At 40.3% G+C, this 26954-nt stretch overlaps 1 protein-coding gene across 7 annotated transcripts in view; it reads left to right on the top strand.

The window, feature by feature from the left end:
- Window positions 1-26954, top strand: part of Dennd5b (DENN domain containing 5B) — a 119584-nt gene that overhangs the window by 45316 nt on the left and 47314 nt on the right. For 6 of the 7 annotated variants that reach the window (XM_042054492.1, XM_042054491.1, XM_042054487.1 and 3 more), the window contains 3 exons: window positions 16803-16990; window positions 22033-22569; window positions 25100-25337. In XM_042054492.1, coding sequence (XP_041910426.1) covers window positions 16803-16990; window positions 22033-22569; window positions 25100-25337 — 963 coding nt within the window. Of the gene's footprint in view, window positions 1-2934; window positions 3003-16802; window positions 16991-22032; window positions 22570-25099; window positions 25338-26954 lie in introns of all 7 variants that reach the window. The other variant, XM_042054493.1, reaches the window with a different exon arrangement.

The following is a 26954-nucleotide window of genomic DNA, read 5'->3' on the forward strand; positions in this document are numbered from 1 at the left end:
GATGCTGTTAATTAGGTCTTTCATGGTGTAACCTGTGTGCCAGGTTCATCTCAGTCATCAGTTGGGTGAAGTAATTTTCTGAAGGTGTTCACAGCAACCTTTCAGGAGGGTGTGGTCTATCATACCATATTGGGATAGAAGCAATCCACACGGTCTCATTTTCTGTAAAAACAAAAGAAACTCCTTTCCAAAGCATCATATCCTTAGATCTAAATTCTGAAGTCAAGGTATTTTCAAAATATCTATCTTGGATTAGTTCAGCAGCATTTGTAAACAAATATCTTTTAGCAGCTATTGCTTCTTCCTCAGCATTCAAACAATTCAAAGAGAGTATAATAGTATACAGTATCAAGATTCTCCGTATATTTTCCATCTTTGTACGGCTTTATTTTAACCTCTATTTCGTTTATTTTTACTTTTATTTTTTTATTTTTTGACAAGTTCTTTGTATATCTTTGTCCTGGAATAACTCTGCAGACCAGGCTGTCCTTGAACTCACAGAGATCTACTTGCCTCTGCCTCCCCAGTGTTGGGATTAAAGGTGTGTTCTACAACACCCTAAACTCACAGAGATCTGTCTGTCTCTGCCTCCTAGGCACTGGGATTAAAGGTGTGTGCTACCACACCTCGAAGTCACAGAGGCCAATTTACCTTTGCCTCTCAAGTGTTGGGATTAAAGGTGTGTACTACCACACCTAACTACTTTCTTTCTTCCTTTTTTACCCTAAGAACTTTAACCTTTAGCATGCATATATTTTTAACACACTATAAATCATTTAGAGGTTTTCTTTGTTTTTGAATCTCTCTTTACTTTATCTTTCTCTCTCTCTTTCTGACCACACAAGACTTTAAATTACTGAGCAATATGGGTAGGATTCAAGCCATGGCTTTGCCAGCTAGATCCATCCCATTCCTTAGCTTTCCAGCCTCATGGCAGAGGTACTTGCTAGAGCCATTTTTATTACCACAACTCTGTGGCGTTTCAAGGTACTTGCCAGCAAGCAAGCTGCAACAGTGTTAAACAACAATCAAAAGCTCCACAGTCAGGACCGCCTGCTTGAAAGAGTCAGAGTTTGCCCTGGCAGGACGGCCCAGAAAGCCGGCATTTTAAAACAGCATAACTTTTTTCTTGCTACAGCTAAAAACCGAAAAACATGCATTCAGCTTTTCATCAACACCTTTTAAGTGTTTCGTGTCAGGACCTCTTAAAAGAGCTGCAGGTTTTTGCAGCTAAAGCTGAGTAAGGAAGCCTCTCTTAGATGAGAGCGCTTGCTCTAGCAAGCAAAGCCAAACCCGAGAAATTGCTGCTACCGAGAAAACATGCTTTACTCTATTCTTTCCCAAGCTTTCTCAGGTTTTCTGTGGATTCAGTTATCCACGTTGGGTGCCATTCTGTAGTGAGGAGCTACGGGCAGGCCTGCTTTTTGTAATGCCCGGCTCTCGGCCACTGGCTAGCTTTACCCGAAATAATTACACGGAAACTGTATTCTTTTAAATACTGCCTGGCCCATTATTTTCAGCCTCTTACTCATATCTTGTTTTAACCCATTTCTAATAATCTGTTAATCTGTGTAGCACCAAGAAGTGGTGTCTTACCGGAAAGATTCTAGCGCACGTCCATCTTGGGCTGGAGCTTCATCGCATCTGGTATCTCTCTGAGGAGAGGCACAGCAGTCTGCCTAACTTAGGAGAGGTGTGGCATCTTACTGATCCTTCTACCTCACTTCCTCTTCCTATTCTGTCTACTCCACCCACCTAAGGGGCGGTCTATCAAATGGGCCAGGCAGTTTCTTTATTAGCCAATGAAATCAACTCAAACAGAAGACTCTCCCACATCATCGATGTCCTTTAATTATGGCTAGAAACCGATTATGAGTGAGTACATCCCATGTTCATCTTAAGGAGGGGAGGGAAGGGGGAGGAGGAGGGAAGGAGATGGAAATTTTTAAATATAAAAAAAAATAAACCATGAGAAAAAAAAAACTAGAAACCTCATGGGATCCATTTTCCTCTTCCTCTTTTCCTTCTTTTCCTGCCTACTTCTACTTCCTCCCTTACTCTCCTTCTTCCCCACGCTCTTTCACTTCACTTTCTCCCCTCCCATGATGAAGAACACGCAGAGGTAACGTACCTGAGTTAATCTATTTTACCCTCAGATCACAGACATTAATTCTGAGCCCTGAGGGATACTGAGGCTGGTACTCAGGGCCCCCCATAGTCAGTTGTGATAGATGTATGGGACTACCCTATGCAAGCAAGGAAGCCTTTAATAGTCTGATTTTACACTGCCCATCTATCTGACCCTATGACAGAGTCATGAGTTAATAAACATCTTTACCGTTATGTCTGCTCTTTTATGACTGCTTGAGAAACAGCGTGTGATTTATTCAATCCACACAGCTGATTGGTTTTTAGTTCCTCGGTTGTCGTAGTGACTTTTTTTTAATATATTTTTTATTAAAAATTTCCACCTCCTCCCACTTCCCTCCCCTCCCCACACCCCCTTCCCCCTCTCTCTCTAGGCCAAAGAGCAGTCAGGGTTCCCTACCCTATGGGAAGTCCAAGGTCCTCCCGCTCCCCCCAGGTCCAGGAAGGTGAGCATCCAAACAGACAAGGCTCCCACAAAGCCAGTTTATGCAGAAGAATCAAAACCCAGTGCCATTGTCCTTGGCTTCTCAGTCAGCCTCCACCGTCAGCCACATTCAGAGAGTCCGGTTTGATCACATGCTCCATCAGTCCCAGTCCAACTGGCCTTGGTGATCTCCCATTATTAGATCAGTCCCACCGTCTCAGTGGGTGGTCGTAGAGACCTTCTAAAGCGATGTGTGTTCATTTGCTTTGGAGCTGCCATTCATAAACCAAGTAGCCTTTTTCTTTTTTTTTTTCTTTTCTTTTTTCTTTTTTTTTCTTTTTTCTTTTTTTGCCTGTTGAGAGGTGTTGTGTCCAAGTGACAGTGGAACCTGGCAGATCTTCTCTTCACACATTTCCAGCCAGCCCTAAAGGTAAAGAGATGCCCTGTGTTGTATGAATCTCTTTGCACTCCAGTGTTAACGAAATCCAGTATAAACTATTTCCATTTATTTCATTATGCAACTTTCTCTTCAGAGAGTCTTTCTGACCTTACAAGATACCGTGAATATTTCACGGTTTGAAGATCATTTGGTGTACTTCAGTCGTGGGTACTATTTGGCTTAATATCTAATTGCAAGCTCATAGTTGCTCTTCAAATGGAAAATCTGCAGTCCTTTGCCCCTACAATAGTTACTAGGAAATAAAGATATTTAACATGTTTCCATAGTTGCTTCATGAGGAATTTGCCTACACTCCAGCTTCTGGCTTACATTGTTTATTCATTCCCCTTTAGCATGTCTAATTGGTATGACTTGAAAAGTAAATTTACATAATTTCTGTCCCATATAATTTATATAATTTCTGTACATGCTACATAGAGAAAGTGGTTCCATAAAACATACATGTAAACCCTGTTTAAATATTCTGATTCACTTTAGACTTCAACCTTAATTGTAGTGATGAGGTGCGGGCAGGCCTGCTTTTCATCCTGCCCGGCTCCTGGCCGCCCGGCTAGCTTTACCCAAAATAACAACACACAAACTGTATTCATTTAAACACTGCCTGGCCCATTAGTTTCAGCCTCTTACTCACATCTTGACTAACCCATATCTAATAATCTGTGTAACACCACGAGTGTTGTCTTACCGGGAAAGATTCAGCATGTTTGACCTGGTGGCTGGCTTCATGGCATCTCTCTCCCTGAGGAGAGGCACGGTGGTCTGACTAACTTAGGAGAGGCGTGGCATCTGACAGAGCCATCTACCCCACTTCCTTCTTCCTGTTCTGTCTACTCCACCCACCTAAGGGCTGGCCAAGGCAGTTTCTTTATTAAAACAGAAGACTCTCCCACATCATTTCCCCTTTTTCTGTTTAAACAAAAAAAGAAGGCTTTAACTTTAACATAGCAAAATTACATATAACAAAACAGTTATCAAGCAAGAATTACAGTTACAATATTTATATCTAAATGGTTTACAATGTATTAAAATATATGCATGCTAAAGGTTAAAGTTCTTAGGGTAAAAAAGGAAGAAAGTAGTTGGGTGTGGTAGTACACACCTTTAATCCCAACACTTGGGAGGCAGAGGTAGATTGACCTCTGTGACTTCAAGGTGTGGCAGAACACGCCTTTAATCCCAATGCCTGGGAGGCAGAGACATACAGATCTCTGTGAGTTCAAGGTGTTGTAGCACACACCTTTAATCCCAGCACTTGAGAAGCAGATACAGCGGATCTCTGTGAGTTCAAGGACAGCCTGGTCTAAAGAGTTATTCCAGGACAAAGATATACAGAGAACCTGTCTCAAAAATTAAAAGTAAAAATAAATGAAATAAAGGTTAAAATAAAGTCATATAAGATGGAAAATACACAGAGAATCAAAAAAAAAAAAAGAAAATACACAGAGAATCTTGATACTGTATACTATTATGCTCTCTTTGAATTGTTTGAATGCTGAGGAAGAAGCAACAGCTGCTAAAAGATATTTGTTTATAAATACTGCTGAACTAATCCAAGATAGATATTTTGGAAATACCTTGACGTCAGAATTTGGATCTAAGGATATGATACTTTGGAAAAGAGATTCTTCTTTTGTTTTTACAGAAAATGAGACCCGTTGGATTGCTTATATCCCAATATGGTATGATAGACCACGACCACCTGAAAGGTTGCTGTGAACACCTTCAGAAAATTACTTCACCCAACTGATGACTGAGATGAACCTGGCACACAGGTTACACCATGAAAGATCCGATTAACCATGTCCCTGTTTAGCAGGAAGCAGTTTGGAGAGAAATAACTGTGCCCATGTTCCCAAATATTGTTTATAAGTGTTCTTTTACATTTAAAGGGGGAGATGATATAGATATAAATAAGTTGGATTGTTGTTAATCTTGGTTACTGATATTAATTTAAGGTCAATCTTGTTATATGTATTTCTGATCTTGATTAAGGTATTGTGGTTGTGTAGTTCTTTTAAGAATGTAATGTATAATTAGGAAATATAGGTTGTTAATGAATAATCATCAATAATAGTCAAGCTTGTAGTCATGTTAGTTAGATTTTCTAGATATATAGAGATATATTTCAGATAGGCATTCCTAATATCTTTCAAAGGCTACAGAGTATGGCATTTTAATGTTTTCATAACTTAGAACTTTTCATGAAAATGAGACACATCTGCTCCTGGCAGCACCAATCTCCTTCAAGAGGAAGATGGGCATCGAAGAGGCTCCTTATGGAGTTTGTTAGCCATTTGGGCAAGAAACTGCTCTTGCCTGGACTGTTGCATAAACTGGACACAAAGAACTCACAGAAAGAGGACTGCTGAACTTGCCTAAAGGTGAGATGATTCTTTGGGGTTCCTGACTCATGAAAGAGTCTGTGAGACATTCTGTAGGACACAGCAGATAGTGACTGAACTGCCTTCAAAATTTCCGGCTTCATGGAAATGTCTGCTGGATACTATGGGCCTGAAGGCCGAAGATGGATGCCCCAACAGTACAGAGGAACTTTGGGTGACTGTCCAGGCAGCGAGATGTCTCTGTGATTTCTAGAGTTTTGTAAGTTGCTTATTTCTTGTTTACTTAGGTAATATTATATCCTTTTGGAGTCTTTGATGGAGTTGAAGAATAGATAGATATAGTTTTCCTTAGTTATGATAAAAGATAAAGTAGATATAAATATTGTAACTGTAATTCTTGCTTGATAACTTTTGTTATATGTAATTTTGCTATGTTAAAGTTAAAGCCTTCTTTTTTTTTGTTTAAACAGAAAAAGGGGAAATGATGTGGGAGAGTCTTCTGTTTTAATAAAGAAACTGCCTTGGCCAGCCCTTAGGTGGGTGGAGTAGACAGAACAGGAAGAAGGAAGTGGGGTAGATGGCTCTGTCAGATGCCACGCCTCTCCTAAGTTAGTCAGACCACCGTGCCTCTCCTCAGGGAGAGAGATGCCATGAAGCCAGCCACCAGGTCAGACATGCTGAATCTTTCCCAGTAAGACACCACTCGTGGTGTTACACAGATTATTAGATATGGGTTAGTCAAGATGTGAGTAAGAGGCTGAAACTAATGGAACAGGCATCACTACACTTAATTCCATCAACCCTAACTTTTTGTTTGTTGGATTTTTTTTTTTTAAAGACAGGATTTCTCTGTGTAGCCCTGCTTGCCCCGGAATTCACTATGTAGATAGGCTGACATCGAACTCTGCCTCCTGAAGGCTGGGATTAAAGGCATGAACCACCACTACCCGGTGTAACCCTAACTTAATGCCCGTCATACTAATATAGCCTTTGTTAACAGATTTTGGTACCTTAGTATTTGAGACACCTCTGTAAAGTTGTTCCAGAAGGCTCTTTTTTCTGCCCCTGACCACTTATATGAATCTGTGCATTAGGTTTCAGGGTTTCAGGCCTCTTATAAGGGACGATGCCAAGGGACACTAGTCCTTTTGTCTGTCTTGAATATGGATTATGGCCCAAACAGGATGTAGTTTGTTTTTAATTTTTACTTTTTTTTTTTTTAGTTTATGCGTATGGGTGTTTTTGGTGTATCTCTATGCACTGCATGTGTGCAGTGCTCACAGAGACCAGAAGAGGGCGTCAGATCTTTTGGAACTGGAGTTACAGGCAGTGTGAGCCACCATGTAATGATAGGAATCAAGAAGAGTAGCCAGTCACAGAGCTGTCTCTCCAGCCCCTTAGTTCATGTTTCATGTTGAAAACTTTGGCTTCCAGCACTTTAAATTTCTCTAAACCAAGACAAAAGAAGAAAAAGAAAACTGAACGACTTTTGATTGGACTCCTTAATAGTGGAAAGTTATCAAGTGTTTAGATAAATTATAACTGAAATAAGTTAATCTGCTTTCTACGGTGCTGTTAAGACACATTTAAGAGCCAGGTGGTGGTAATGGTCTTTAATCCTAGAGGCAGATTTAATCAAGAGGCAGAATCAGGCAGATCTCTGTGACTTCGAGGTCAGCCTAGTCTACAAAAAAAAAAAAGGTCCAGGACAGCCAGAACTACACAGAGAAACCCTGTCTCGAGAAACAAACAAATAAAGTCCTTGTTTAAACATTTTCAACATCTTCTATTCGACATGGTTAATTTATTTTATGTTTTATTTATTCCTTTATAATTTCATACATCTATATAGTATGTCTTGATTTTTTTTAAAGATTTGTTTATTTTAGTTTATGTGTATGAGTGTTTTGCCTGCATATGTGTCTGTACCACCAGTGCTAATGAAGGCCAGAAGAGGCATTGATCCCTGGAACTGGAGTTACAGACAGTTGTGAGCTGCCATGTGAGTGCTAGAACTGAACTCAGGTCCTTTGGAAGAGCAGCCAGTGCTCTTAACCTCTGAGTCTTCTCTCCAGTTCCATTATCTTTATTATTACTTTATGTGTCCAAGTATTTTTACCTACATGTGTATCTGTGCACCCTGTGCATAACTGGTGTCCATGGAAGCCGGAAGAGAGCATCAGATTCCCTGGAACTGGAGTTAGAGACAGTTGTGAACCCCCATGTGGGTGCTGGGAATTGAACCCAGGTGCTCAAGAGTAGTGAGTGCTCTTAACCACTGGATCATCTCTCCAGTCCCCAGTCCAGTCTTGTCTATCTTTACCTTATCTTCTCCCCAATCTTTTCTCTCCCTACAAGACTCCTAAGCAGGTTCTCTTCCTGTATGTATAGGTTCTCTCTCCTTCCCCTCCCCTTGTCTCTCCTCTGTGTTCTCTTTCCTTTCTCTCTGTAACCCAGTGATTCAGTTAATGTTCGTGCTGGAATGTTGACTGATGCTGTTTAGGTAACGAAGCCGCAATGAGTTCATGAGAGTTGTGGCCGTGCCCTGTCTAGAAGACAGCATCTCACAGAATTCTTCACCATCCTCTGGCTTTTATGTTCTTTTTCTCGCTCTCTTCCATGATGCTGAGTGAGCCTTGTGAAGGGTTATATAGATGTCTCATTTATGGCCGAGCACCCAGTGGTCACTTATTCGTAGTACTTGAACCACTTAGGAGTTTCTGCACTAACTGCTGAAAAAAGCTTCTCTGGCCAAGATCGAGGACAGTGCTAACTTTGGCTCCTCTTTCACTTCTGTTCTTTCTAACTATTTATTTAGAGTGTGCATGTAATGTGTGTGTATTAGGGGCCAGTGGGATGGTCCTGATGAGCTGAGGTCAGTCCTTAGAACCCACAGTGGAAAAAGTGGACTAACTCCTGAAAGTTGATCCTTTGATCTGCTAGTAAATAAAACAAAAAGTAAATATTTTTTAAAATAGAGAGGAAAACCATTCAGAAGTCAGTTCTCTCCTCCACCTGTTGCAGAACGGTCTGGTTCCTGCTAGCCGTCCTGTGGGTTTCTAAGCGATTCTCTTGTCTCCCCTTGTGTCCCTGTAGAGCACTGAGATGCGCACATCTGGCTTTTTACATGGGCTCTAAGTCAAACTCAGATCTTGAGGCTTGTGTGGTGTTGGTGATGTAGTTTCATTTCTGTTGCTGTGGCGCATTAGGGGAATGGCTTGTTTGACTTACAATTCCAGATTATCGTCCATCTTCGGGAAGCTCCTGTGTCGCTACACATCGATAGTTGAGTGAGGAGAGGAGTGGACGTGGGTGATACCACCTGCTCGCTTACCAGTGTTCAGTTAGATTTCTTCATTCTTTTACAGTTCAAGATCCCCTGCCTAAGGAATGCTGCCCACAGTGGCTTGGGTCCTCCTATATCAGTTAACAATGAAGACAAGCCCCACAGACGTATCCACAGGTTAACTAATCGCTCTTGAAGGTGACTCTAGATCATGTCCAGTTGACAGTTAAAACTCAAGCAGAGCTTCCACCCTCTGCTGTCTCACTGGCCGTGATCTTTATATCCTTATAATGTTTTATTAGCTTTGTAACATAAGCAAACTCACTAAAGCCCAGATTGTCTTATAACAGTGAGCCTACATGAAGAGACCACATCAGATAAACCTTCATAAACAACAGCGTTTGGCTAAGTACTGGCTTCATCAAGGACAGTATCCTGGTTATCATAAGGCTAGTTAGTACTCACAGGGCCATTAAACAAGCATGTCAGCCCCTATGTGAGCTATCCCTCTCCTCAAACCAAACAGACTTTATTTTTATTCAGTCTACCAGGCTGGTTGTCCCCTTGAGTGTATCTCAATCAGTGCAGTATGACTCCTACATCAGTTCAAGCTTGTTCTATTCTGAGACATTTAAAGATAAAAAGGTCAATTTTGGTGACACATGCTTGTGTTCCCAACACTTCAGAGGCAAAGACGTGAGGGTCTCTGCAAGTTCATGACCTACTAGTCGACATACAGGCAAAAAACTCTCGTCTCAAAAAAGGTAAGAAACAAAGATACTGCCCCAAATTAGACACCATGATGAAGGTTCTTTAGGACACTGGTGTTCCCCGAATGAGGAACTTCACGGTATGTTCTCTGTAGCTCCTTGGTTGTGCTCTTCTCTTGGGTGAACTGTCTTTTTGCGGACCTAAGGCCCTAGAAGTGCCCTGTTGTTTCCATATAATTCACCCCTTGGAGGGGGCTTTGACCCTGGTGGTCAAGCTCAGACCAACTGGAATCTAAACTTGATCCAGCATCAAGCTCGAACATAACCTTCTCCTTTAATTTCATCCTAACTCTTAAATAACCCAGGGAGTTTATATTTTGTTATTTTATTACTGGTTTGCATTTTTTGTAAGCATCTGTAAACTGGGGAGTTTATATTTTGTTATTTTATTATTGGTTTGCACTTCTGTAAGCATCTGTAAACTACCTCCCAGGGATCGCTGGAAATTTTATCTTTGGTGATTGATTAGCCTGTTACCATGGGGACCATGTGACTATCCAGAACCAAAGGATCTCTGACTTTATTTTCTTTTTTGTTGGGTTCATTGTTTGAAATATGTAGCCCAGATTCTAATTGGTTTTAATAATAAACACCCAGAGTCAGATACAGTGGTTAATGCTGAAGATCAGAGAAGCAGATCCCAGCCACTGGAGAGTTCCTTTACTTCTACCAGTGCTCAGACTGAAGGGGCGACCCTGTCCTCAGACTGCATCTCCAGACTCCATGTCTCCACCAAACCTCAGACTGCACTGAGCTCCTGTCTCCTTCTGCCCTATATTCTGCTCTCTGCTCAGCAGTCATTCCTGTCTCCACCTCCTTTAGTGCTGGGATTAAAGACCTGTGGTCCCAAGTGCTGGGATCACCTTTGTGTGAGCTGTTTCTCTTTTAGACAGATTCAGTCTTGTGTAGTCCAAGCTTGGTGGTCTTGAACTCCCTGGTCTCTAGTGGCTTAGCTCTGCACTTTTCAGGCAAGCTTTATTTGTTAAAACATAAAATAACACTACACAATTATAATAGAATTACAATAGTTTAAACAAGATAATTAATGTTGTAAAAGAAATAGGAAATCCCAGCACTTAAGGACAGAGGCTGGTAGATGTGTGTGAGTTTGAGGCCAGCCTGGTCTGCAAAGTGAGTTCCCAGACCACCAGGGCTAACTAGAGAAACCCTGTCTCACCAAAATAAATACTTAAGTAAATAAATCTGCTTGTGGTTGTTTGAATAAGAGTAGCTCCCAGGGGTTCACGTGTTTAAATGCTGAGGAAGTGGCACTATTTGAAAGGATTAGGAGGTGTGGCCTTGTTGCAGGAAGTGTGTCACTGTTGGGGGTTGAAGTCTTTAGAACTGACTAAGACAATGCTGAGTGGGAAGACGGCTCAGTCAGTGAACTGCTTGCCAACTGCCTGAGTACCTGGGTTGAAATCCCTGGGTGAAGGTGGCTCACACCTGCAGCTTCAGCGCTGTGGGAAGGAGTAGTGAAAACAGGTCTCTGGAGGCCAGTGGCCAGGCAGTGCAGCCAAACTGGTGAATTCTGATGAGAGACCCTCTCCCATAAAATAAGGTGGAAAGCCATTAAGGAAGACAGATTACATCAGCCTCCAGCATGCAGGTATATAAACATACCCATGCAGACATGCAAAAAAAACACTTAAAGAAATTTTTTATTTTTTAATTTTCTTTTTGCTGTGCTGGTGTCTTATTTGTGCTAGACAGACGTCTTGTTTGTGCTAGACAGACGTCTTGTTTGTGCTAGACAACCATTCTGCCACTACTCCTACCAGCTCCTGATTTTTATTTCTTGATTCAGCTAAGAGGAATGATGTGTTTCTGCCAAGTAATCTCATTGCAAAAAAAGTGTATAACATATCAACAAATCTTGTAGATAATTCAAAACTAAAAAGATTAGACATAGAAATTTATAATTGAGAAAATGTTAGTGAAGGAAAAATGAACACTGTCTCAGGAGAAGAGAATAAAATGTGTCATTTATTTTTACTTCCCCTGGTGTTTTTTCTATAAATAAAACAAGAAAATAACCCACAGTACAAACTATCATTACTTGAAGAAAGTATATTTTCCAGAAGACTGAATATTTCTCCAATCACAAGTAAACCAGCCAATTTGCTAGGAATTTAGTTTGTTCAAATTCCTTTGCCTTTCAGTTTAGGTTCAACCAGGAGACAGAAACCATAGAGTAGTTTAGGCAGAGGAATAATATGAGTTATTTTAGAAAATAATCTGTAAGGGGATAAACTCTGAGAAGATACTCAGTGGAGTGGGACCCATACACCGAAGCTGTAGTGGAAAGCTCTTGAAAACATTGTACTCATAAGGTATGCAGAAAGCCAGTCAATTACGTGTCTGAATGTTGCCTGCACCAGAGCTGTTCCTTGGTCACTGACCTAACAAGACAAAGTCCAAGGCCCATGTTGTCTGGCTGATGAACAGACCCACGGGATTTTCTGGATGTCACTGTAGTATGAGGTCTGAATATACAGTGTATTGGAGGGCCATAAAAAGTGGAATCCCCCGACTGCTCATTCTTGGCATGTGGCGTGGCTGTGTGCTACCAGGTGTCTTCTCACACCCATACCGCTGGTCCTCCAGGCTGCAATAGCAAGACGTGCTGCATACTGGGACCAGGAAACAGCGTGTCTCCGTTGCCCTCTACTGGCAAAGCTTAGTATTGTACCCATTGTCAGAATGGTTAGAGGCCAACCAACTATAAGTGGATGAATTTGGAGCTGAGAGACATTAATGAATAATTGGCGCATAATTTGCTTAAAACTCCAAGTTAGCCTTTCTCATTACCTGTCATGTGATGGAGAAAGAAATAACAAAACCAGACACTGGTGTCTTAGAACCGACAACCCTTACTGTTTCTGCAGGCTGATCTGGTGCTCATATCTAGGCCATACTTTTCTTTAAGATTTATTTATTTATTATGTATACATTGTTCTGCCTGGATGCCAGAAGCAGGCACCATATCTCATTACAGATGGTTGTGAGCCACTACATGATTGCTGGGAATTGAACTCAGAGCCTCTGGAAGAGCAGCCAGTGCTCTTAGCAGCTGAGCCATCTCTCCAGCCCTAAGCCATACTTTTCTGTAGGACTTCAGCAACCACAAAAGAATAACAAGCAATGTTATTGTGTGATCCACAAAATACACACACACACACACACACACACACAGATGGAACCAGGGTCACCCTGATGCATACTAAGCACATGCTCTGCCACTAACCTACATTCTTAATCCCAGTTACAGCTTTATATGCACTACAGATCACGTTTATTACTAAAATAGTATTTCTTCACTAAGATGTTCAGCAGTTCCTGAAGAGTGTGCATATTTCTTCTCTGCAATTACTAATAAATTTGGTCTGGTCTGTAACTTTTATTCATCACTAATATGATGTGGTTTGTGGACAGATGCTCCTCTTCCCAGGCAGAATTTGTGGGGGAGGAGAGAGTGCCATGGGGTACCTGACATGATGAGGCGGTACTGCAGAAGTCAAGTTAGCTTGACAGTGCATGCTTTCTAAACCTAAAGGCCACTCAGCCAACCCGAGGAATTTTCAGGTCAGCTTTCTATTCCCGTTCCCACCCCAGGCGTCTTGCCTGATCACTAGCAGAGCAGTAGGTAACTGTTTGGCTGTTTTTGATCTCTTCCCCTCTAGTACCAACTTTCCTAGTCCTGCTTCTGTGAATATCAAATGGTTGTGTGTCCATCCATACCTACCAAATAATTAGGTCAACTCTTTGTACTTGTGACTGACCCCGACCCTTCAGACCACCTGGTGTTTGTCTTAGGACTATTCATGTTAAGTAAGTTCCACCTAAATTTTATTCTTAATAAGTAATAAAGCAATGAAGATTTCAAGTATAGTTGAGCTGTTAATAACTAGGCATCCATCTAAAAAACAGTATTGTAGACTACTAAAGGTATTCACTTAAAAATGATAAAGTTCAATAACAATGAGGGTTCCTCCATTACAGGTTCAGCTGTAGAGTGTTGTGCAGACGGGGCCCCAGAATGCGTCCAGTCCAGGCAGTACAGCATAATTCTCCAGTATATTTGTAAAATGCAGTATCTATTAAAAATGTTGTTTCAAGTACACACCGAAAACGTGGTCTGGTAAGATAATGTTAAACCTTATGCTTGCCGCTAAACCTGATGATCTAAAGTCCACCCCAGGACCACCATAGTGCTAGAAAGAACCAGTTCCCGGCAGGTTGTCCTGTGACTGCCTCCCCCTCCACAATTATATACATAATTGTAATTAAAATTCATTTTCTTTAATGTGAATAAGTTTTTGTCTACATGTGTGTGCAGCACGTGCGAGCCTGGTGCCCTTGGATGTAAGAGAGGGAGGTCATTGAATCTCTTGGAAGCGTGGATGGTTGTAAGCTGCCATGTGGATGCTAGGAATCGAGTCTAGGTCCTCTCCCAGATCCAGGGAGATTCAGCACTCCCTTCTGTACCCCAAGGGTAGCTTCCCTCATATTCATGTGCCTTCCCCCCATATACACATAATTTAAAAATAACAAATAAATCTTAAAAACATTTTAATGATAGAATGGCACAAAAAATTTAAATGGAAAGCATCCTTTTTGTACTTGGTCAAATGAACCAAGTAACAGCTGACCATTTTCTTAACCTCTAGCAGAAGATAGTACCAAAGCATTCACCAGGTTTTAATGTAATTGTGTACACTGAATTCTGTGAAATTCTTATGAGTCCACAGTCCCTTATAATCAATTCCCAAATTTAAAACAGTTCTGAAAATGATTATTTTTTAATATTTATTTATTATAAATATTGTAGACAATATTCTGTCTGTGTGTATGTCTGCAGGCCAGAAGAGGGCACCAGACCTCATTACAGATGGTTGTGAGCCACCATGTGGTTGCTGGGAATTGAACTCAGAACCTTTGGAAGAGCAGGCAATGCTCTTAACCACTGAGCCATCTCTCCAGCCCTGAAAATGATTATTTTTGTAACTGATTTATTATCAGCAAAACCAGATCAGAACCAAATTAAATTTATTTATGTTTTCTCTCTTCCCTATAAAACACTTACATGGCTTGCTCTGAAAATATTAATGTTGTTTATAAGCTTCATCCCTGTCAGAGATTATGATCTAAGCATGTTATCGCCTTTCAAAGTCTAAAAAAGAAATTAATTCTAAAACATATCTGTCTGCCTCCAGGGATTTAAGTAGGAATTTTGAACATGTGTAAGCACAAAACATCTAAGGCAGACTGTTTAAGAGGGCATGCATAATATCGTGGACAATTGCTGGTTTTGATAAGTAATTTCATGTAAAGACAACCAGAGGTGGGCATGGTGGTGCACCCCTCTAGTCCCAGCACTTGGCAGGCAGAGGCAGGTGGATCTCTGTGAGTTCAAGGCCTGCCTGGTCTACAGAGTGAGTTTCAGAACAGTTTCCAAAGCTACAGAGAAACCCTGTCTTGAAAAACCAAAAAAAAAAAAAAAAAAAAAAAAAAAAAAATCCTTTAATTATATGGTAGTTCTTTTTTTCCTTAGATTTGATATTCTGTAGTTAGGAGTTAAATATAGAAGCTGTGGCTGTGGTTCTTTGTTTTGTTTTTAATGACAGGGTTTCTCTGTGTAACAGGCCCAGAACTCACTCTGTGGACCAGGCTGGCCTTGAACTCACAGGGATTCATCTGTCTCTGCCTTCTGAGTGCTGGGATTAAAAGTTTGTGCCACCATCACGCAGCTCTGATTTTTTTCTTTTTAACTGTTAAAGTGCTTATGTTATTTTAACTCGCCTGAGTTAAGTGTGGGACACTGAAACAAACACAACAGGAGAGACAGCATGTCCAGGAGGCAGCCTTTAAAAACATGCTATGCCTGGATCAGCAGGAGCACCCATATGCAAATCCAGTAATCTCCAAAGGATTTGGCAAAGATTTATTTTCATTTCCAGTCTTTTAAAGTAGACAGATTTGCTTACGATACAGCTGATTTTAAAAGCACACAAAATTTTAAGTACAAACAGTGGGATTTAAAATCAGCAGAATGATGGAGGTGCCTGCAACAGAACTGACCGCCCAAGGCAGTGATGGCGGCCGGGAGGCCGGAATCATCCTGCAAAGCAAGAAAGGGGATACTCGGTGGGGGATATTTTCTGGCCGACTTGACCAATCCCATATCCAATCCGAGTTTTTCTTCAAGATGCTTTCAACCTCTCTTCTTCTCTCAATATAGTCTTCCTCAGACAGAGTGCTGTTTTTCTCTCCAAAGCTGAGTGTCTGTTTCAGATCTGTTGGTGTCTAGTGTCTGGGAGCGAGGTGGGCTGGCAGTGAGAGCTCTTGGAGCTCCTTCGTCCAGATCCATGCTGAGCATCCAGCCGTGTTTTTCCATATCCCATTATAAATAGAGACAGAGGCGGAAACACTGCTCCCGTTTTCATTGCTGAAGTGCAGTTCCACCCGGGAGACCTGCAGGTCCTCCCCACTTGGCAGAAGAACCCAAGAGCAACTGCGGCAGGCCTCAGCGGCCGTCACCGAGAGATATGAGAGCCGCCCGCCGCCTGCACAGCTCTCCTGATTTTTCTTTATACTTACAAAATAAGCACTAAAATAAGATTATCTTTAAAAAATCAGATTATCAAAATTGTAGCCATGATCATCTACACAGGAGAGAAAAATTAACCTCTGAATTGGAGATTGTGTGTGTGTGTGTGAAAGTGATTCATAGCAACAATGTTGTACTTTTTCAGAAGGCTAGATAGCAAAAACAATTTATTAGGTTTTGATTCCTCCACATTTTAAGAATTCAGGGCTGTGTGCATAATGGCACATGCCTTTGATCCCAGCTCTGGAAATGCTGATCTCTCTGAATTCTGGTCTGTAAAGGAAGAGCCTGGCGGGAGAGGCTGGTGGGGAGGAGAGGAAGGGGATGCCAATGACTCAGGTCCCAGAGCTTTCAGGAAGCGTGGTGATCCTGCCTCTGTACTTTGTGCAAGCAACTCAGGTGAAATAAGCTAACTCGCTGACTATGATGAGCTGGAACTGGCCGTCTTCCTCCACGATCCTGTGCTGTGTGTGACTATTTTGCTTGCATGTGTCTGTGTGCACCGTGTGCCTGGTAGCCTCAGAGGTCAGAAGAGGGGGTCAGAGCCTCTGGAACTGGAGTTGCCTATTTTCGATAGGCGTCGTATGGGTGCTGGGCATTGAACTCGGGTCCTCTAAGAGCAGTAAGTACTCTAAACCAGTGAACCATCTCTCCAGTACAAAAAGATGTATTTTAACACAATTTTTTCCTGATATTTTCTGTTAGCTGCGGCACGTGTTTTCACCTGGACTCTGTTCCCTCTCCTGTCTCTTGTGCGTACAGATTATCAGCGCCTGATGACTGTGGCCGAAGGCATCACCACACTCTTATTCCCGTTTCAGTGGCAGCATGTTTATGTGCCCATCCTCCCCGCCTCTCTGCTGCATTTTCTCGATGCCCCTGTCCCTTACCTGATGGGTCTTCAGTCAAAAGAAGGAACTGACCGGTCTAAATTAGAACTTCCACAAGAGGTAAAGCGTTTGTTGACTTCAGTCATGGCTTTTATTACATAACGTTGTCTTTGTGCAGTAGTCACACCTGAATCTTCCCGGTACTTTTGGTTAGGGCCTGAGCCTTAGCCTGCAAACTGTTTCTCTGATACTCGATGTAGCACAACTACTAGTTAGATACCCTTCAAAGGACAGTAACAAATTTCACAACTACACATTTCTGAAGGTGGCTCAATATTAGTGTGATATTGCCATTTTATTATTCTAAAAGCATTTAACTTTTTCTTCATCCTCATTCTATAAATTTTGTTTTGAAGCAGTGTATTAGGGCACTCTAAAGTAATATAATTTATAGAATGAATATATATTCATCATATATACATATTAATCATATGTGTATGTATGTATATTTGATGCCAGTGAAGGAATAGACTTGCTAGCGGAATGAGAGCAAGCAGTCAGAGAAAGAGGCTTCCTTCTTGCGTGTCCTTGGGTCGGCTTCCAGCAGAAGGCATGGCCCAGATTAGTAGTGGGTCTTCCCACCTCGAAAGATCTGGATTGTAAGTGGATCTTCCCACTTCAGATTAAGCAAAAATACCTCACAGGTGTGCCCTTCCGTTCTGGGTTTTAGTTAGTTCCAGATGTTGTCACATTGACAACCACGAATAGCCATCGTAAGCAGTATATAGTCCAGACTTAGTATTCCTTTAAAATTATTTTTAATTGAGTTAAATTTTATTTTTTACCTCCATTGAATGGAAAGTAATATGTCTCAGCAAGCGGGACGATGGAGACAGCAGATAGGTCACCGCCTGCCGTCTTCAGCTGTGGCCAGTTATTAGCCTGTTCTTAATGTTGGCATGATCTGTGTAACCCCTAGCTTATTGATACTATTCCTTCTCCGAGTTGTATTTTCAAATATTTAGGAATAAAATAATCAAGAGTAATTGAAAACATTTTAAATTTAAATTTTTGCTCTTGTTAATGCTACTCAATTGGAATGGAAAGCTTAGAAATGAAATATTGATGGGAATGATATGGCCTATTTAAAACATAATGATTAACTACATTATTAGCTATTTGATTATCACCTTTCTTAATAAAATTCCTCTTAACTGAGCTTCACTTTAACTTGTTCCACCTTTTGATCTGTGTTGACTTTATTTAATCCTTTTTACAATATTCAAGCAGAAAGCTCTTAGATTAAAGGTGTACGCTATAACTGAGCCACACCACAACTAGAAACAGTTTTTTCCAGCAAATAATGCAATCTTGGGGCTAATCATATGATCAAATATTCTGTAATAGAACTTGTCTCAAAAAAACAAAAATAAAGGAGGTGGTAGTGGTGCCCACTGTAGGCTTGTTTCCTTACCTCCTAGATCCGAATATAACACAGAAGCTGTATTACTTGCAATGCTGTTTAGGCAATACCTTGGGCATATTTCTAGCTAACTCTTACATCTTAAATTAACCCATTCCTATTAATCTATGAATCACCACGAGGCTGTTACGTACCCGTAAGGTTCTGGCTGGTGGCTGACATCTTTCTACTTCATAGCTGCATCACATCTCTCTGACTCTGCCTACTCTCTCTCTATATCTCTGTTCGGATTTTCCCCCGGCTTTGCTCTGCTAAGCCATTGGCCAAAACAGCGTCTTTAATAACCAATGGTAATAAAACATATTCATGTCATACAGAGCGGAATTCCACATCAACCCACCTTTAATCCCTGCACTTGGGAGGCAGAGGCAGACAGATCTCTGTGAGTTTGAGGCCAGCCTGGTCTGCAAAGTGAACTCCAGGACAGCTAGGATTGCACTGTCTCAAAAAACCAAAGCAAATAAAAAATAAAAGTAAAGCAGTCTTTTCAAAGAGACTTAAATGTGCTTAAATGTGTTCCCTTGAAAACTCTGAAATAAAATGACTAAATCTAGCAAGAAAGTTTCTAAAAATAGTTATAAGAATGTCACTTTCAGGAAAGTATTATTTTAGTTGTTATGTAGCTAATATAGCTGCCTAGACTTATAATTAACCACCTACTCCCTTACCTCATGATTTAAAATGATAGATGTTTGTAGCTGTTTGTTATGTTATCTTTTAGGGAGGGGGAGGGGAGGGGAGGGGAGGGGAGAGAAGAAAAGTGCAGCACTAAGCGTTGATCACAGTCTTGTCTTCACCTTCAACCATTCTTGTTCATCTTCACTGTGTTAGGAAAAAAATTTTTTTTAAATCAGAAGCTGGAGAGATGGCACAGCAGTTAAGAGCTCTTCCAGAGGAATCTAAGACTGAACTCCACAGAGATCCCTACATAATTCATATTTGTTGATTCACTATTCATGATAGCCAAGATAGGGAGTCTGTATAGCTGTATAACAGATATACTAAAAAGAACAATATGGCTTGCATACACAATGAAAATTTATTCAGCCACAAAAAGGGAAGATATGCCGTTTGTTAGAAAATGTATGAACTAAAGATCTTGTTAAAGAAATAAACCTGCTCAGAAAGATAAATATTGTGTGTTTTCTTTACGTGGAATCTAGATTTTTAATACATACATACAGGCACGTGTGTGTGTGTGTGTGTGTGTGTGTGTGTGTGTGTGTGTATACACATACACACATGTACCTGCAACAGTACATATATACATATACACATATAGGTACACATATACATACACACATAGATACAATCGTATATGCAGTGATATTTCATTCCTTTTTTTTTCAAGACAGGGTTTTTCTGTAGCTTTGGAGTCTGTTCTGAAACTAGCTCTTCTAGACCAGGCTGGCCTCGAACTCACAGAGATCCACCTGCCTCTGCCTCCCGAGAGTTGGGATTAAAAGCGTGCGCCACCACTGCCCAGCTCATTTATATTTTAGTAAATAAAGCTTGCCTGAAGATCTGAGAGTAAATCAGCCACACTGGTCATCCTTACAGACCAGACAGTGGTGACACATATTTTAATCCCAGTAGCCACACTAGTTTGTCATAGAATCCGTGTGGTAATGGTACAGGCCTTTCATCCCAGCCCTAGAGAGGAATATAAGACAGGAGGAGACAGCTCTCAGACACGGTCTCATACTGAGCATTCCTGGAAGCAGGATCACCATTTGGAACTGAGGTAGAGGTAAGAGCCAGTGGCTGTTTTGCTTTTGTAACCTTCAGGTTAAAAGCCAATATCTCTCTCTGGGTTTTTATTAATCATACTGCATGCATGCATACATACATACATACATACATACATACATACATACATACATACATACATGCGCACGCACGCATACATATACACACATATCCATACGTGTACACACATACATATTTACACATGCACACCTGTAGATACACACATATAGATATACATACACACAGATACGTATACATATACACACACACACACACACACACACACAAATGGTAGAAGGACCTAATGGGAAGGTTGAGAGGGTAACTGAGAGGAAGACAAAGTCTTATACAGAATGTAGGTTTAATAATATGTGTACATATATATTTAAGGCATGAAAGTAAATGACATACATTAAAATGACAGGCCAACAGGACCAAAGTATAAATGTAGAAAATGTCATAATGAGGGGTTGGAGATATGGCTCAAAGGTTAAGAGCGCTGGCTGTTCTTCCAGAAGTTGAGTTCAATTCTCAGCAACCACATGGTGATCTATAATGAGATCTGATGCCCTCTTCTGGTGTGTAGATATGCATGCAGACAGGACACTGTATACATAGTAAATGAATCTTTAAAAAGAAAATGTTATAATGAAACAACTTGTTTTATGTGCTAGAAAAAATTAACGACTAAAAGATTCTGACCTTATATGTTGGCCTATGTAACTTCGCGTGGGGCACAGACCTGGTGTGATGAAGGGCCTGGGCTCGATCCCTGACATCTCACTCACAGATAAAATTCTGAGCCTTGAAAAGATTATCATAAAATAACGTGTAAAGTACTGAAGAGAACTTTCTTAGGGTGCCCAAGGCTCCAGTCTCAATTTCCACACTACGCATACCCACCAAAAAATGCAGTGTAAAGAAATAATTTTTGAGCCAGGCCTGGTTGGTGTTTGCCTGAAAATTTAGGAAGCCGAAGGAACTGGGGATCAGTGTCATGTTCATCTTATCTATATAGCAAACTCAAGGCTAGCCTGGGGTCTGGTATTTCTAAAATTGTTTAAGTATGGTATACTTTGTTTCTGTTTATAATAGAATATTATAGAACATTAATTTTTTTCAAGTCGTCACCATAGAAGCACAGTTCTCAACTTAAAGGGAATAAGAGATGTTTATTCTGGAGATAAATATGAGTGATCTTTACCTGAGAGCCAGGATTTAAATGACACTAAATACCATGTTCTAATGTGATAACAGTTTCATGAATTTCTCAAATGTGTTGGTGGAAAATGTAGGTAAGCAGGGAAGGCTCTGCTACGGCCTCAAGTATGTGATGGCATTCTTTCTAACAAGTCTTCGTACCACCAGCTCCCCAGTAATGACATGCTCAGCCTTAGCTTAGGCTTGTTTCCAATCAGTTCTTAGAAGTTAACCTTCTTTTAAAATCTACATTCTGCCATGTGGCTTGGTTGCCTTTGTTCTGTACTGTATCTGCAACTTCTTCAGAGTCTCTGGAAATCCATGTGCCTAGATTTCTTTTCCCTCTCCCCTCAGAAATCTGCCTCTCTTCTCCTGGCCACTTGTTGGCCATTCAACTCTTTAATAAGTCAACAAGAAGGTGCGTTGGCAAAGACATTTCTTCACAGTGTAAAAGTATTCTGTGACAATTCTTAGCCATTAAACATTGTATGCAGATAAAATAGTTCCACAAGGTTGGTGGGAGCTAAAGGGTCTCACTGGTAAATTTCTAACTTGCAGAGATGTTAGGCCAATCACAGGTGTACAGTAATGCTATTTAGAAGGCTAAATATAGCCCAAGATAACTTGGCTTTGGGTCTTCAATATTGGAGCCCTCTGAAGTCATTTAAGTTTTAATAAGTCAGCCTTGTACATTTTCACAAAACATTTGTGATTTTTTTTTCTATTGCAGGCTAATTTGTGTTTCGTGGATATTGACAACCATTTTATTGAATTGCCTGAAGAATTTCCACAGTTCCCCAATAAGGTGGATTTTATCCAAGAGTTGTCTGAAGTTCTTCTCCAATTTGGGATTCCTCCTGAAGGCAGCCTCCACTGTAGTGAGAGTGCCACCAAACTGAAGAACATGGTTCTGAAAGATCTGGTTAACGACAGAAAGAACGGCAATGTCCCCACCAGCAGCATCAGCATGTACGAGTTGATGAAGGGCAATGAAACCATAGCCCGCCTCCAGGCTCTTGCTGACAGGACTGGTGTGACTGTGGAAAAAACGGACCTCTCAGCTTCTCTGACTGAAAAAGAAAAGGATTTGAAATTACAGTGTGATGAGGCAGAATTGAGGGACTACCAACTCAACGTACAACTACGAGAGGTCTTTGCCAGCCGCTTTATACAGATGTTTGCAGATTATGAAGCGTTTGTGATTCAGACCGCTCAGGACATGGAGGCCTGGCTGACCAACCGGGAACAGATGCAGAACTTTGACAAAGTAAAAAGAACCATAGTTTTCCTCTCTGTGATTGTAGTGACCTATATTACTAGTCTTTTTAACTTTGTAAGCACAGGTTTTTCCCTTCTTCCATCCCACTAAGTTTTTTAATGCTAGATAAAATAGTTTCACAAGAAAGCAGATCCTTGGGAGGTAGAAGCAGGAGGGTCAGGAATGCAAGACCACCCTCTGCTACGTAGTAAGTTTGAGACCAGTCTCAAGAGAGCAAACTGGCCGCTCATAAAACTGGCTTTTGAATTGTATATTAAATTATTATATCACATATATGTGATCTTGATCTTCATGAGTCTTCTGCTCCTGTAAGAGTTTTATTTACTCTTGTTTTATGACCAACTCTAGAAAATTTAAGCCCATTCCTTTTCTAACAAATTCTCACTGATAGCCTTCACCCAATGATGTAACACCCAACTTGTTCATCTAAAGGTTAACAGGTTTCATAAACCTAATTTCACGTCTTTCATATCTTAAAAGAGAACAAATGGGTAAATTTGGTTTCATTACTGCTAGTCTTAAGATTATGTTCCAAAGTTTTTAGAGAAGGAAAGTTTTTGCTGTCCTCTGAAGCTTCTCTCTAAGGTTTGCTGCATCCCCCCCAATGCTCTTGATGCACCCCAGATCTCTCTCAACAGACAAAAGCACGAGAGATGTCTGTGGAGCCCTTCAGGGCACTGGGACGCTGTTACTGCGCAAGTGTAGTTCTGCTGTTAGAGTGTCATAGAAGACTTCCCAAAGGAGCTGTTAAACTCCAAGATGATAAGTGTTTAATTTTAGGGCGTCTGACAAATAAGTATTTATTAAATGTGTAGTATCAAAGATTATTTTCTGGTGTTATATTTTTTCTTATGGAGGATAATATACTGTGCATCAGAACTTGCTGGTGTACTTTATGCTTGATTAAACTTCTTTAATATTAAGAAACCACTTTTTAAATATATTTCTGCTCTAGGACCTGTTCCCATTTTGCTTAGTTTTTATTACACTTTTCTCCACTTTAAGAACTAATCTTACACATTCATGATCTATCTTTGGGGCAGTTCAAATTCTTATTTAAGTTAATATCCTAATACCTTGTTCTTTTTATTCTCTGTGTAGTTTTATATTAGAAGTGGATTTTTTCTGTATAACCCCTAAGAAAATGGAATTTACATGTTGGATTCCAGAAAGCTAGAATCATCTTATTTTCCACCAAGGAAATATGTAAGGCAGAGTAGTCTTGAAAAATCAGCTTCTGGTTGATTTTAAATGTTATAGGACACAAGAATCTGAGCATCAAAAGCCAATGTTTGACCCATTTTCAGAGGGAGAGATGTCTGTCCTATAAAAAGTAAATTCAATGTTTATGAAATAACATTAAGGAGACGAACTGATTTCTAGAGACTGCTGTGAGTTTATCTGAATATGGATGGATATGTGTACTTATATAAGTACATTAACCTATGCAAGCTTTCAGTTGAAAAGTGGGCTCTGTAAAGAAGCTTTTATTAAAAATCCCCTAAAGTAATAAATGGGAAAATTAAATATTCTAGGAAGAAACATGATGAATACTAAAAATAACAACTTTTATTGGAACTACCTTTCTTTTCTCCTCTGACTCTGACACCACATCTAACTTTGAAGAGTCAAAGAATGAAAAACAAAACCAACCCAGCGGAGTTCACTTACAAGTTTAACCAAGCTTAGGATTCCTACATACGGTACACATGAACTGAAGAGAACAAAGGAATGTGAGTGCTTCAGATGGAAGCCAGTTATAATTTATTGCATCACGCAAGCTAGTAAGAGGGAAGAACAGCTTGTATCATTTTGAAGATCCCCTTATATATATATATATATATATATATATATATATATTTTTTTTTTTTTTTTTTAAGGCAATCTTTTCTCTCTTTAAATCACAGACAATTGTGTTAACATAGGTATGGAAGGAGTTTAATCTTGAGTTAGAAAAACATCTGCTTGAAGATCAAAAGAATTTTACCCATAGACACAAATCCCATATGGTTATTTTTAAGTTCTTGCATAAACACATGCAAATTACTGTGCATCTATGTATATATACATATCTGATATATAATTTTGATATGTATATAATCTGATATATAGTCACTCGCTCATCTTGCGGCCTTTTGGTTAGAGGTTCATTTCTAGGCTAGGCACAGGGAACAGAAGAGATTATTCCCTGGGCAGAAGATCCAGCTGTAATGGTAGGTGAAGTGGATGATTGACAGTCCACTGTATAGCACCTTAATCCACCATTGTTCACTGATGATGTCCTCTCTTCTGCATAACGGCCATCAGGATACTGATGTAAGTCAGGTTTAGAAGGTAAGATCAATGCTAAAGTCCTAAGTGGCCAGAAAACCTAGAAATGTAGAGGAGAGGCAAAATAAATGGATCTGTAAGACTTTAAATGTCAAATGAAGAATAATAACCTTAACACACTGTTCATGTTCATCTTATATAATATTAAGGTGACCTCATTAATAATTTGCTAATTATCTCATTACAGGCTTCTTTCCTCTCTGACCAGCCTGAGCCTTACCTGCCGTTTCTTTCACGCTTCATTGAAACACAGATGTTCGCCACCTTTATTGATAATAAAATCATGTCTCAGTGGGAAGAGAAAGACCCTCTGCTTCGGGTCTTTGACTCTCGGATTGAGAAGATAAGGTTGTATAACGTAAGGGCACCCACACCCACCCTGCGGACATCTATCTATCAGAAATGCAACAGTTTAAAAGAAGCAGGTATATTTGCCATGCCTTTTTTAAAAATTCATGATCATTTCTTTTTATAGACTGTTGAGTTATACAGCACAAAGTTAATTTTGTTTTTGTTTATCAAGACAGGGTTTCTCTGTGTGACCCTGCCTATCCTAGAACTTGATCTGTAGGTCAGGCTGGTCTCTAACTCAGAGATCCGCCTGTCTGTGCCTCCCAAGAGGCTAGGATTAAAGGAGTGTACCACCACCGCCCACCTGAAGTTGATTTTCATTTTGAACATCATTGACTAGTCCTAGTGTTATCAAGAAGCTTTTATACTTTTTTTCAGACTTCTGTGAATCCCTATTTTTATGGACATTCAAAAGATGCAGATTTTTGTTATTTCCTTATGTTAGAAAATAATAATCTCTATCTTGGTACTGATGCTGCCTCTTTACCCGTCACCTCTTGTCTCTAGCTATTAACTAAATAGTTAACCCAAAGCATGGTGGAACATGTCTGAATCCTAGCACTCAGGAAGCCAAAATAGAGGGACCAGTAGTTTAAGGCAAGATTTTGTCTAAAATAAAAACAAGGAAATCTGAGATGCTGTCTAGTTTACATAGTTAAAACAGTACAAGTTTGCTTTGTGGTACAGTTAGTTATATAGTTTCATGTCTTGAAATTAAATCTCTGGGTTTTTTATTCAAATTAAAGGTTTCCCCAACCCTAACACCAGTTTCTCTGAAAGAATTATGAATTTTTCTGGACTTGTCTGGTTGTGAAGTACATTCTGTTAAATAAGTAATAGCCAACATTTGAGTCTTTCCTGTGTGGCAGTGTGTTTTGGTACGCCTTCACATGCGGTCCTAGTGACAGGGCTTGTGCATGGCTGTTGTTGCTTTGCTGTCATTCTGTGAGCGGGGAAACTGAGCTGTGGTTCTCAGTGGAGCCACGAGTGCATGCAGATCTGACTGATTTCAAGTACCTAAAGCCTTATTCTTTTATTAGTGGTTTTATTCATTAACAAAAATGTAAAATGTACCAATCCAATTCATGTAGTTTTGCGCATTTATGCCTAGTTCCCAGCCCATACTTTGTGGAATAGAAATATATATATTTTTTACCATTCAATAAAATTACCAGTACTTTTGCTGGGCAGTAGTGGCGCACACTTGGGGGTAGAGGCAGGCAGCTCTCTCTGAGTTCGAGGCTAGCCTGTCCACAGACCTAGTTCCAGGACAGCTGGGGCTACACAAAGAAACCCTGTCTCAGAAGAAAACAGTGACACTTTTTATTTGAGACCAAAACTTTCTAGTGGATGAAAGCACACAACGGAAACGGAAATGTAGCTTCCTTGTTCTGCTTCTTTTCTGCTTCTGTTGCTCGCTTGTCCCTTCCTTTCCATCTTCATTTAAATAGCTCAGTTGTGGGAGTAATAAAGTTGTTTTAGCCTTTGGGGGGCTTGTTGTTTTTGTTTTCCTCTGTGTATCTCTGGCAGTTCTGGAACTTATTCTGTAGACCAGGCTGGCTTTGAACTCACAGAGATCCATCCGCCTCTGCCTCCTAAGTGCTGGGATTAACAGTATGAGCCACCACTGCCTGGCAGGTTTTAGCATTTTTAAGGAAAGAAGTATTAAATGGTAACTTTTATGCAGTCTT

The sequence above is a fragment of the Arvicola amphibius genome, chromosome 2 (assembly GCF_903992535.2).
Source record: "Arvicola amphibius chromosome 2, mArvAmp1.2, whole genome shotgun sequence".
Classification (NCBI taxonomy): domain Eukaryota; kingdom Metazoa; phylum Chordata; class Mammalia; order Rodentia; family Cricetidae; genus Arvicola; species Arvicola amphibius.